Source organism: Penicillium crustosum, assembly GCF_028827405.1.
Source record: "Penicillium crustosum strain IBT 35664 chromosome Unknown utg000002l_segment0_segment0, whole genome shotgun sequence".
Lineage (NCBI taxonomy): Eukaryota > Fungi > Ascomycota > Eurotiomycetes > Eurotiales > Aspergillaceae > Penicillium > Penicillium crustosum.
This window is the reverse complement of record NW_026623123.1, coordinates 507,552-519,453: the sequence shown is the minus strand read 5'-3', so window position 1 is coordinate 519,453 and position 11,902 is coordinate 507,552. Positions and strand designations below refer to the sequence as shown.

General features: G+C 49.1%; 6 protein-coding genes across 6 annotated transcripts; 2 read left to right on the top strand and 4 right to left on the bottom strand.

Annotated features, from left to right (window-relative positions):
• Positions 1-326: 326 nt before the first annotated feature.
• Positions 327-2,266, bottom strand: N7487_003698 (uncharacterized protein; the record flags this gene model as incomplete). The annotated part of the gene is made up of 4 exons (XM_056871445.1): positions 327-827; positions 892-1,926; positions 1,978-2,182; positions 2,235-2,266. 4 exons carry the CDS (start codon positions 2,264-2,266, stop codon positions 327-329), a joined length of 1,773 nt encoding a protein of 590 aa, XP_056729165.1.
• Positions 2,267-3,787: 1,521 nt separating this feature from the next.
• On the bottom strand, positions 3,788-4,858 carry N7487_003697 (uncharacterized protein; the record flags this gene model as incomplete). The annotated part of the gene is made up of 1 exon (XM_056871444.1): positions 3,788-4,858. One exon carries the CDS (start codon positions 4,856-4,858, stop codon positions 3,788-3,790), a length of 1,071 nt encoding a protein of 356 aa, XP_056729164.1.
• Positions 4,859-5,838: 980 nt separating this feature from the next.
• On the bottom strand, positions 5,839-7,577 carry N7487_003696 (Zn(II)2Cys6 transcription factor; the record flags this gene model as incomplete). The annotated part of the gene is made up of 3 exons (XM_056871443.1): positions 5,839-6,639; positions 6,689-6,832; positions 6,891-7,577. 3 exons carry the CDS (start codon positions 7,575-7,577, stop codon positions 5,839-5,841), a joined length of 1,632 nt encoding a protein of 543 aa, XP_056729163.1.
• Positions 7,578-8,257: 680 nt separating this feature from the next.
• N7487_003695 (uncharacterized protein) lies at positions 8,258-9,117 on the bottom strand (the record flags this gene model as incomplete). Its single annotated transcript, XM_056871442.1, has 2 exons — positions 8,258-8,946; positions 9,000-9,117. The coding sequence occupies 2 exons, from the start codon at positions 9,115-9,117 to the stop codon at positions 8,258-8,260; spliced, it is 807 nt and encodes a 268-aa protein (XP_056729162.1).
• Positions 9,118-9,652: 535 nt separating this feature from the next.
• Positions 9,653-9,988, top strand: N7487_003694 (transcriptional regulator family: Helix-loop-helix; the record flags this gene model as incomplete). Its single annotated transcript, XM_056871441.1, has 1 exon — positions 9,653-9,988. The coding sequence occupies one exon, from the start codon at positions 9,653-9,655 to the stop codon at positions 9,986-9,988; it is 336 nt and encodes a 111-aa protein (XP_056729161.1).
• A 1,039-nt stretch (positions 9,989-11,027) lies between these two features.
• Positions 11,028-11,867, top strand: N7487_003693 (nucleotide diphosphatase; the record flags this gene model as incomplete). The annotated part of the gene is made up of 1 exon (XM_056871440.1): positions 11,028-11,867. One exon carries the CDS (start codon positions 11,028-11,030, stop codon positions 11,865-11,867), a length of 840 nt encoding a protein of 279 aa, XP_056729160.1.
• Positions 11,868-11,902: the final 35 nt, after the last annotated feature.

The window sequence follows — 11,902 nt, the reverse complement described above, 5'->3', positions numbered from 1 at the left end:
GAAGCTGTTGATCGCGGGTGGTGGATACAGAGGGATTCTTGGCGCGTGTGTTTTGGTGTTCCGATCTGTTGCTATTCACCAACGTCACTCTGGAGTTTACATCGATTTGCTTCGACTATCTACTAGGTGAATATTAACTTATACATCGAAAACAAGTTTTTTTTTTTTCTTTTCGTATTTCCTTTGTTATGATTTCATCTCTATTGAGAGCTAAATGATACATTTGCGGAGTACAACTCCAATGCCGACGACCAGCGCCAGCAATATGATAATAAGAACATGAGAATAAAAATTCGAGACAGAAGTCTCTGAGAGAGAGTCCCTTATCAAAAGGGAGCCCCATCCATGTCAGCCTGGATCAGATTCTTCAGGTAACTGAGCTCATCTATCAACTCCTGCATGGTAGCATTCCCCTGGAACGAGGCATTGCTGCGACGGGAGCGAATGCGCTCCAGGGAAGTCTCGCTCACTTTCCGCTCTGTGGTAGAGATATTTTGCTCCGTGTCTGAGCCTCTGGAGACTTGGGGGAGGATGATCGGGGATCCATTGGGGCTACGCGACATTGCAAGGGCCTCCATGGATTCAAGGGCGCTAAATAGGGCGGCATGACGCTTTGGGTTGCTTTCCACTTCATCCATATTCTCGATGCCCAGCCCAGAACAGTCTAGGCCAGGTGTGGACAGGGAGAGGGTGAGTTGGGGGAGATCGACGCTCCAGGGAGGGAGTTCTCCGGATGCCGAGTTCGGAGATGAAGGTTTGGAGTAGACAGTGAGATGGGGGGGTGTTTGGGTCCGTATTAGTTGCACCATCGCCAGACTGCGAGAGGTCTGGTGTTGTCCATCTTTCGGTCGACGACTCGTCCTGGCGGTGGTTGGATGCGGAGGCTGATACTATTGATTCATGCGGGTTGTAGTCGGTTTCGGTGTCGGTACTCCATTCAGAGAACCGGCTGTACTCAGGCACGATCTGGGAGTGGGTGGAGTCGACTGTTGTTGTTGTCATGCTGGAGAAGTAACTGCGTGGAATCTCGTCGTCCATCGCCTTGTCTCTTTCGTCAATGGCGCGGACTGCTTCATCCATGACTGAAGATGGCGTGTTTGGAAGTGTAGGCAGCCTCTTTTCTTTGGTAAACGCAGCAGTTGGTGTGGGCAAGTCACCAGAGTTAGCGATATCTTTCAGGGCGTCCCTGATCGCGCGGTTTTCGTCAAATGGCGCGGTGTTTCCGTTTGCTACGCTGCGAGGACTCAATTTACGGGGCTCCGGACGCGTCTGCACTGTGAGAAGACGACCCGCTGCCGTTTCTCCAGCGGCTGCTTTCATCGCACGACGACTTTGAATTGTAGACGGACCAAGTTTGTCAGGAGAGCTTGTGGATGGAATTGCGATTCCGGCGTTGATCTTGACTCCAGGGATATCACGGCGATTCTCAATAGGTTGCTGCGGTGCAATCTTAAAAGCATTCACTGGTTGCGCTGGCTCGAACTTTCTATCCACCTCAGCGGGTTGCCTTAAAGCAGCCAGAAGGGCTCGGGCTCTCGGAGGAGACATAGAACGTGAATCTTTCTTGTGGCCTTTACGGGTGGCACTGTGCGGCTGAGATGCACTTCGGTGAATTCCGGCCATCGGAGATCTGCTCGACGACTCTGCAGGGCTCGGTTCGCGACGGATTGGTGCAGATGTCTGGAGACGCGCAAGTTGGGGCTGTGGCGGCGGCTTCCGCGGGTTCATAAACTTGTCTTCGGGGTTCATCGTCCGAAGATGTTCAGATCTTTGGGAGCTGCCACTCGCCGAGCGTCCATGTGCGCGACTGTCGGGTAAAATGATAGGGACGTTCAGCACATTCATGGGCTGCCCTGGAAGAAGCGGGCACATTGTGGTCGTTGGCTCTGCCTCGTTGTAATACTCTATATCATTATCGAGCAAATACTGTTTTCCTCGTTAGCTCTTTCATCTCATATGCGTGAATATGAGCCTCACATAATACCAGTAAGTACCACCCATCTTCAGACCTCCTGTTCGCCATTGAGTCTTATCTGGTCCATCGCCTATGATATCGGTAAAGGTGTGGCATCCTCTCCAGTGTCCTGGGCCGACGCGTGTATCTCTTTCCATCACATATTGCTTGGAGAAATTATCCCATGATCCAAGCAGCTTGACCGACCGGACCTCCGGTTTGGTAATCCTAAACCGTGATCAGCGCAAGGAGATATCAATTGCACTGAGGGGGCACTCACAGTAGGAAAGTCATGAGGGTAGTCGAGATCATCGCAAGGTAAGACAGCAAGAAAAAAATAACAGTAAAAGAGAGATCGCTGAGCAAAGCAAGTAATAGCACAGATAAAAAGAAGAAATCAGAGAAAAAGGAAATGCACAACAATTCAAAATAGCAACGAAAGAAAATGCTAAAAGACAGAATGCCAGTAGAATACACGCGAATGGAAAGCAACAAAAGGACAGTCTATAGAGGGTCCAAAAAAGGGACTTGAGTCGAAAGCCCAAGCTTATATAACAAAACCCACAAGAGCTCACAGACACAAAGCCAACTCCACAAAGGCGGTTCTATAATTACAGCCGGGGGGGTTGGAAGCACGCTGTACCTGTTTCAGAATCGAGTGACAGGTCTAAGAATAAACAGTTCGTTTCAGGTGTGTTGGGGGGTAACGCAGATAATCACAATTCCATGGCCTGGACACACAGGGCCCAACCCAAATGATCAAATAAGTGTAGACTGATGCTTCAGGAACCGCGATAGTGATGGTGCAATTTCCCCGATGCAGGTGCAAAGCGACAAGGTTGGCCAATGAGGGAGCGGAAGAGGGAAGCGCCGACCACTCGGGTTGGAAATGTTCCTGCGTAGGGGAGCCCGGCGCTAAGAGACCTCTTAGCGCTGCAGGCTGGGATGTTGAAACAGGGGGCAGAAATCGAGGATGAAACTGTAGAAACGGTAGGATGAAGCCCTGAAGGCTGAAAGGGAAGAGAATCAAGAGAGAAGGGGGGATGAGAGGCGAATTCGAGGTTTTTTAGGAGATCGGCGCGGGGATGACTTGACGATCACAAAATTGGCGGTGATGAGGAGTGGAGCGAGGAGTCTTCAATAATCCGTGCTGATCTACTCCGTACTCCGTAAGAATTACGTTGTTATAAGAAGAGAGGAAGAGAAAGAAAAAAAAAAGAATATGATCTCCGATTCTCAGGGCAGAACACGGTGTGGCTTGCGATCCTCCGATGCCCCATCATTGTGGTTCGTCGATCTCCATGCAAGGTACGTAAAATTCGATTAGTTAGATCCATTGGATTTCATTTTTGATTTATATGTTATATATGTTATACATCAAGGGATTTGATTTATAGATAGGTTGATCATTGGAGGATATATATACTCTGTACGAAATACTTTTATTCTCCCAAACCAAAACATCACCAGTTTGCAGGAAGCTGCAAGGGCCCGAGCTCTAACTATAGTGAATTGTAGCGAATTGTAGCGAATTAAAGCGTCCGGTCTTCTTATTGGTCGTGGAGATTAAACCCAGCTGAGCTAACACTGAGCTAACACAGAGCCCACAGGGATATGTCCGAGAATTCTCCACCTCGGCGGTTCCTAAGATTAATCTTTCAAATGATATGTCATTTTCATACGTAGGTCAAAATATGCGATTGGAAGGGAAATAATGTACTCCGTATACTCCGTACAAAAATATAATTAAATAATCAAATTAGATGATAATCCTAAGAAATCTAAGTATCCTAAACCTAAAACCCGTAAACTTCCATAGCCATACAAAGTACTCTATCTAACCTTCTTCCTATCCAACCTCTTATGAACAGCCCCAAGCACAATCTTCAAGATCCCATCCCCCTCCAATCGCCTCCCAGCCCGAGTTCTCCAAGAAACAGTGTCAACAATATCCCTCATGTGCAAATTATTGCACCGATGCCCAAGGTCTTCATCTAATTCCTCCAAGTACTGCCGAGCCATCTCATCATTCCCAATCTGGAAGAACTGAATCCCAACCTGCCATGGAATAGCACGACAAGAAGGCCCATCCAGCATCTGAGCCGTCTTAATAATAATGCTCTCCGCATCATCCGTAAACACCCCATCGGTAATCGTGATAATATTAATCGGCTTAACCGGCTTAACCGGCTCCACCGGCTTAACCAAAAAGCCCGGGCCAGATGCGTCCCTTTGCGCTCGCTTCTCTGTCTCCTTTGCTTCCACCAGCTTGGTGTACGGGTCCAGGATATCAAACAGTCGACTGCCGACTCCTGTTCCGCCAGAGGGTCTGACAGAGGAGAAGATCTCGCTTACTCGTTGCGCGGTTCTGATGTTGTGGTATCCGCCGGCATCGAGTTTTGGACGTCGGCTGGGATTGTAGCTGTGGGTGTAATTGTAGTTGTAGTTGGAGTTGATGTTCGACTTTGGTCGGTGGTTGATGAAGTAAATGTCGATTCCCTCGCTGTCATATTTTGTGCACACTGGCGCGATCGCGGCGATGGCATCTTTGGCTTCGTCCCAAAGTTCGCCTTTCATGCTTGAGCTGTCGTCTACCAGGAAGATGGTGTGGAATTCGCCGAGGAAGGCATATTGGGAATCGGTTTCTGGCTCTTCGGGGGCGCTGACTCTGATTGTTGGGACTGCTGCTTCCACGTACGGTGGGGGAAGGTCTGACGATTGCTTCTCTGTGACACTTGATGTATTGGAGCTATTGGCGCGGCCTCGGGACCATGATGGAAAATGTGTTGGTGCAGTCACTATGGTTCTTGGTGCGGTGGTTGCTCCTGCTTTGCGCTCTTTGCGCTCTTTCCGATGGTTGGATGAGAAGGAGTGCCATAGTGAGGTCTTTTCGGGAGAGCCCATGGCTGAAGATTGTGTATGTTTTAAATGAAGTGCTGGAGAGGAATAGATGCCAAATAGACTTGTGTTTGGAAGGCTGCTCTGGTATACTTAAATGTATGTTCTAGACAAAGGATTTGGCCCAGGAAACACCTTCTTTATATCTACATGTTTGACATCTACCAGGGGCTCTGCTGTGAAACCCACTATACAAAGAAGGTATAGCATAGGGCAGAGAGGCATAGACCAAGGCATACTTCTGACAAACAAGGATTTACCCCAAACACATGGTCAAAATACGAGTTCCAATCCAACAATAAGCCCCCAAAGTATGTGTAAGGCGCAAAATGCCATCATAAATCATAAGGCATATTTCCTTCGCTGCAGCCCTATTGGAACTGACAGGGATATTGAGGAGCAATGTTGCTCATTCACGTATAAGCCCCCACCTTGGAGACCCGAGCAACAACTAGGTAACGCAGGGTCATTGGGCGCCAGAGTTAGTATTGAATTTAACCAATCATATAAACGCAGTTTCTGGGAATTGGGAAGCGCACAGACAGACGGTCCTTTGTTACTAGTGGCGGAGCGAACACAGCCCCGCATAGGGCAATCCTGGTGCCCAGGGCGCAGCGAATGTTGTACTTCGCAGGGTGAACTGACCCAGTGTTAGTTTTTTTTTCTGGAATTTTATTGGAAGCTATGATCAGGTATGACAGGGGCTGTATTTTAATTTAATGTTTATTACACAGTTCGTGAGTCATAATGATAACCAACACACAAGGTGCCCTAATCCCAAACCCTAGGCTATAACACAAGAAAACATACAAATCATTAGACAAGTATTGATGCTGTTGGTTCAGCCCAATAAGTAATAAAAGAATGGAAGAAATCAAAAGAATGGAAGAAACAACTATATCAGTCGCTATATACCCCGAACCAAGTACCTCCCATGTAGGGCAATTGAACTGCATGTCAGACCAGGCGCAGGCGCACTGGACACTTCAAAGGGTGTCTTCTTCCTCAGTCACAGGATGTAAAACTCCAGGATCAGCAGCAACTATATCCGCCACTGCAAGTGCCAGGTCGATACCCATCGTGTTTCCAATCATTTCCAGACACTTGACCACCCAGCGGCGCAGCCTATGTTGGGGGCTCTCAACAACTCCAGCGACAAACAGATGCCATAGGAGCACTAGACCTCCAATGTAGCTTTCAGGCGGCGGGATATTAGACTCCCTAGTTACTAGGTGGACGTTGAAGTGAAACGGAACACTGCGACAGATCTCCAGGGCCAACCGCCGAATCGTTGATCGCAGTGTCCTGCATTGGACACGAAGCTCTTCGGACAATGAGGCAAGAGAGGAACTTTCGGATAGTTTCCGGACACGGGCGAGGATGATTTGGCTGACGATGATTCGGGCGCTGCGGTATTGGTTCCACGAACTGCAGACCCAGGGGGTGGGGTACACGTGGTATTGGTCGTCGTATGGCGATATACCTCGAAATTGCTTTTGAATGGCAAGGTCGAAGGGGGAGCTTACATGGGTGGTGTAGTTAAATTCGGAGGGGAGAGCTGCCAGCCAGGCAATTAAATCGGCTTCGATGGCCGACGCTGCTGATATGATTTCCTGCTCACTTTTGTAAATATTGGTGTGGATGTCTGCGCGGAGATTCGATAATTTCCCAATTATCATTACTAGTCGATTGCCGTGAGCTTCTGCTGTATCAAGAAACATTGTGATTTCTGTGCATCGGAGTAGCGACTCAGGCACTCGTGCGTCTCGTTGTAGGCAACTGATGGTCTGTTCAAGGGATTAGCTTGAGATCGAAGGGGTGGTCGACGACACTCACAATCTGATATCGAAGATACAAAAACAAGCGAAGACCGGCGCTGGTCTTAAATTGATCAGTGCCTCGTAGATCGAGCAGAGCTGTTGCTCCATTGATATGGTTGGTCCAGCTGTCAATACTCTCCGGGGTTCTTGATGTAATCACCTATAGATAGAGAGTCAGCGACAGCCATCTGAGAGGGCAACGATGCAAAATTCCATACTTCATATATGGCAAGCATTATGACAGCGCCCAAGGTTTGGTTTGTTTTCGCCTCCTCTATGTCGGCTAGAGCGGCATTAAGCATTCTCAAAGCGGATCCATACTCCTGGCGGGCTATATCGTTAAGCGATGGTAACCCTCTTACTCGCGAGAGCATAGCCGTGGCAGTAGCAACCACACTTGCCTTCATGGCTCTCTGACCTGCAGGGCCCCCACTCTGCAATAAAAAATTGGACATGATCTCACTAGTCCAGAAACTGCTGGGCAGGGCATTAGATCGTAGGAAATAACAGATTGCTTCATATTTGGTGGTATCAAGCTCATATGATGGCTGGACCTCCAATGGGTAGGGCCCGAGCTGTCGCATGAGAAAGACATGCTGTGGATCAGAATTGAAGTCAAAGTCCTGCTCCACCGCGAGACCAAGCTCAGACCGCACAGGTTTCCTTTCTGGGATTGCAGTGCGACGCGATCGCTCTTGTTTATTCTTATGTGTCGAGGCCGCAACCGCCTTTCGGACTACTGATTTGCTTTCGTCGCGGAACATTAACGCCAGTTGATCCCGATATCCGGGACAGTCCCGCTTAGCCCTGGTGCATTGCGAACAGGCCGGTTGGGCTTGGTCACACCGAATCTTTCTGGACCTGCACTCGCCACATCCTTTGCTTGGTTTACCACAGTATACCATGTTCCGTACTTGAAAAAGTATTGTACATTGTCCACAGCTAGGGAGGAAAAAAGGAAGTAGAGAAGATGTTGCTCAGCCCCGTGTCGTCTGGACGGCGCTTAACCTTTTCGGGTATGCTTTGCGACCCAAAAACTTTCCACGGTCGATCTTACTTATAACACGGGTGCCTTGAGGCTATATTGTACATCATATAACAACTGATATGGCCAAATGAAAGTTTGGCGTTTACAAAAAAATCAGCATGGGCTTGTATCGGAGGCAATAAGCGGGTGGCATGTGATAGACAATCCCAGCACCTACATAAAATACACCCAACCAAAATGCCAAAGATCCTAGCAGGATTCTCGACTACTGCACAGGCAGGTTTTTAAACGAATTAAAACTCCCCACACAAAATCCCATGAAAAAGGTATAAGACCCACGGACACGGTCGAAAGCGAGGTAGGTATGCGACCTATCCTTGATAGACATCCTCAGAGACTGCGACTAGATATCCCCTAAATAGTAAATACCCCCCGGTCTACAATATATATCTAGGTAACATGATAATTTGAATAAGCACAGTCCTCTGGTTTTCATACTAAACCGAAAAATAAAATAGAAAGCCTTTTGTCATTGATTTCTTTGTTACTACATTAAACGTTGAAATCTCATATCGTATCCATAGGAACTTGCAGATATTACCCTGCTCGCTTCAGTGGAGACTCAATATCAGCATCGGCCTGGTTCACCCGCTTCCTATTTCCCCTCAAGTGTCCGCCTGAGTCCGAATCCTGTTGCAGAAACCCGCCTGTACCAGTTCCATCATCATGCCATTCGCTAAATTCCCACTGGATTGAAGTCGATTGATCATCACTAACTCCCATACCACGTCGAGAACGCATCAGACGACCCAACCGGCTCCCTTCTACCATCTCTTCAAACCAAGGGATCCCCCCAGTTCTACCGTGCTGCAGACTCCTTGAGATATCCGCAGAATCATTAGATGATGGAACAATGACCGAAGATGAAGCGGTGTCTGAGCCTGGTGCTAGTGCAGATGAGGTTGAGATACCATCAGTGGGAGCGTCCTCGTCGTAGTCCCGAGGAAGTAATCGTAGATCATCCAGTGCGCGCTGGTCATCCACCAGCAGACTGCCGATCGTGACAGACATGAAGTTGGATTCTTCGATGGGATCCTCTGTCCAGAAAGTCAAGGGTGTACCGCAGTATCCACAGAAGACACGTTGGGTTTGGGGTGCGTGGCGAGGCGAATGAATGCGGCGAATGGAAGAGTGTGATTCGTCTGGGAAGAAGGACTGAGTGCGGGATTGATACCAGCCGAGAGGCACTCGTAGCCACGCCGAAAGAGGTGTGCCGTGGAATCGACCTAGAATTCGATATTAGCCGGGAGATCGACAAGCTTAACTTGGATTTACCCACGATTGTCTCGGCTACTGTCGAAGTACACTTCGGCATGGTCTGTCACATCATCCGGGATATTGATTTGGTATTCATTTCGACCACAAGAGCATGAGCCGCGGAGCGGATCGAAGGCCATGGTGGTACAAGAACTACCGCGGCGTTGGTAACTTCGCAAGGTTGAAGCTAGATAGACGGTTATAGATTAGAGATGAGCGACCCGGCACTCGTTTTGTATGCTAAAAGTCTCAATCGATCGGATGCTAGCCTTTGATATGAAAATTGACTAGGAATCCAGAGTGCGAGAACAAAATTAACATGAAAAAGAGAAAAAGCAAGAAGTGTTCAGTGGGCCCTCTCTATGACGTTTAGAGGTTGCCAAGGCCCGTTCCCGGCCTCCAGTTTTACTCCGCATTGGCCTGTGGCCTTATCGCTTCCTATCGCTTTCCCGTGTCTACTTCCTCTCTCTTCCTTTCAACATTCTCCCATTGCCTACCGATTACAATCGCCTCCCTTGTCTATGCCTTGCCTCGACCGAGACTCAGATCAATAACGATAGTCATCGAACCCATCCAATCGAAACCGCGAGCCCCGAACCCTGTATACCCTCGGTGCGCCTACCCCACGGCGTGCCCTCAGTTCCTCTCAAAATCCTCCAGTCACCAAGCACCACGATGAATCCAGACGATGACCATGATCGGTCGTCCTCGACGCCGAATGGAACATCCAAGCAGGGATCTGCCCAGGACAAGGACAAACCTCGACTTACCGATCAAGAAAAAAAGAGCAACCACATTGCCTCGGAGCAAAAGCGACGCGCGGCCATTCGCGAAGGCTTCGATCGCCTGACAGAACTGGTACCTGGCCTGGAGGGCCAGGGCCGGAGTGAGAGCATTGTTCTGCAGAAGACCGTGGACTTCATCCACGTGAAACTGCAAGAACGCCACGATCTTATCGCAGAAATCGAGAGCAAAGGCGGCCGCGTGGACGATTCTTTCCGCCCAACGTGATCATATTTCCCTCGGTGTCTCCTTGCGCTTTGGGTCGGCATCCTGCAACCCTTGTTCCCCTCCGCTGGTCGATACGAGGGTTCTGGGACTGCAGGCATGTGCCGAGGTCCGAGCGGTTTTTCTCGAATCCTGGACCACATGGACTTATACCCACACTACGAATCTCTTTTTCTTGTCTATTTATTCTACCCCTGTATTATGAGCGAGATCTTCGAAATGGTCAATTGCGGGGCTTCCTCGTTACCTGACAGATCTGGTCTTTGCATATGATTTGATGTCAATCACGCATCCTCCACCGCATTCGGTAGATTGAACGACTATCAATACGGTGCTACGGCTTGTGTATTTCTTGTTTTCCTACTTCTGCTCAATATTGTACATTGAAGCTTTTTTTTCTGGTTTGTTTCTGCTCCTAGGTACCAGAATGTATCTGGTCACGGCTGTTGCTGCGAAGCAACTGGGGCGTTTTTCTTTCCCAATGGCCAGCTTGAACTCGAATTATTTTCAGCTCTGACTGAACACGCACATTGGCATTCCTATTCTCAATCAAAAAGGAATTATTCAACCGAGCCGTACTTCGGTCGCATCACGTGGACAGGGTTACGGAGAATAATTGCAGTCATGCAGTTTCTAGGCCGGGTAGCCAACCAGATTTTACAAAAAAGTATATCTTACAGTCTCGGAAATTTAGACGATATAATCAATCAATGCAGCGGTCACAAAGGTGTAATCTCGATATACATAGACTGCACATATACCCGGGAGCTTCGGCTTACCGCCTGGTATCTGCCGAAGAAACCGAGCCCCTTCCAGGTGAAGCAAATGCAGACTTCTACTCCGTACACTCTACACAAATCCGTGACATAAAGAATCTCGTGGACAGTCGGGATCCCCAATTTAATATCCCTACATATACTTGCAAGATCGATCAACGGCACACAAATACCATCTGCCTCGACAAGCGGACGGAGAGAGTTCCCCGCATCGCATCACTGCCCGCAACACCCAAAACATCAGACAAACACCAAATTGCCCCAACATGACAGACTCCAAAGAAGCTCTACTGTCCCACATGGAAGAATTCGACACCACCGAATCCGACCCACCCCCAGCCTACGACAAACCCGTCTTGAAAACCAACCGCGGGGCACCACTCCCACGCCCACCACCCCTCAACCTCCCAGCCCTAAACAACCTCCGCAATCAGCGCGTAATCCTTGCCTCACAATCACCACGTCGCAAGCACATAATCTCATTCCTGGGTCTCCCGAACATAGAGATCATCCCCTCAAACGCCGCAGAAGACCTATCAAAAACCCTCAGCCCATTTGAGTATGTGCTAGCAACAGCGACGAAAAAGGCCCAAGCAGTCTACGAGCAAGAAATCAACAATGAGGTCAAGGGCGAGCCCGCCCTGATTCTAGCTGCAGACACGGTCGTCGTGGACCCGTCCACAGGCTCGATTCTCGAGAAGCCCCGCTCTGAAGCACACCATATGGCCATGCTGCGCTCGCTGCGTGATATCCGAAACCACAAGGTCTACACGGCGATTGTGGCTATGGCGCCGTTGGCTAGTGCGCGGGATCCGGGGTATGCCATTGAGAGTACGGTTGAGGAGACGTCGGTGCGGTTTGATGGCGATGTTACGGATGAGCTGATTATGGCTTATGTGCGCACGCGAGAGGGCGCGGATAAGGCTGGTGGATATGGGTTACAGGGGCTTGGGTCTATTCTTGTTGAGAAGATTGATGGCAGTTATGACAATGTTGTTGGGTTGCCGCTTAAGGCGACGCTCAAGATTATTGAGGCTGTTATGCTGAGTGCGGATGATGATGATGGGCTGCCTGGGGATGGCGGGGAGAGTGAGGATGATGAGTGAAGTGGATGTTTGTATGAGGTTTTAGGATCTCTTGT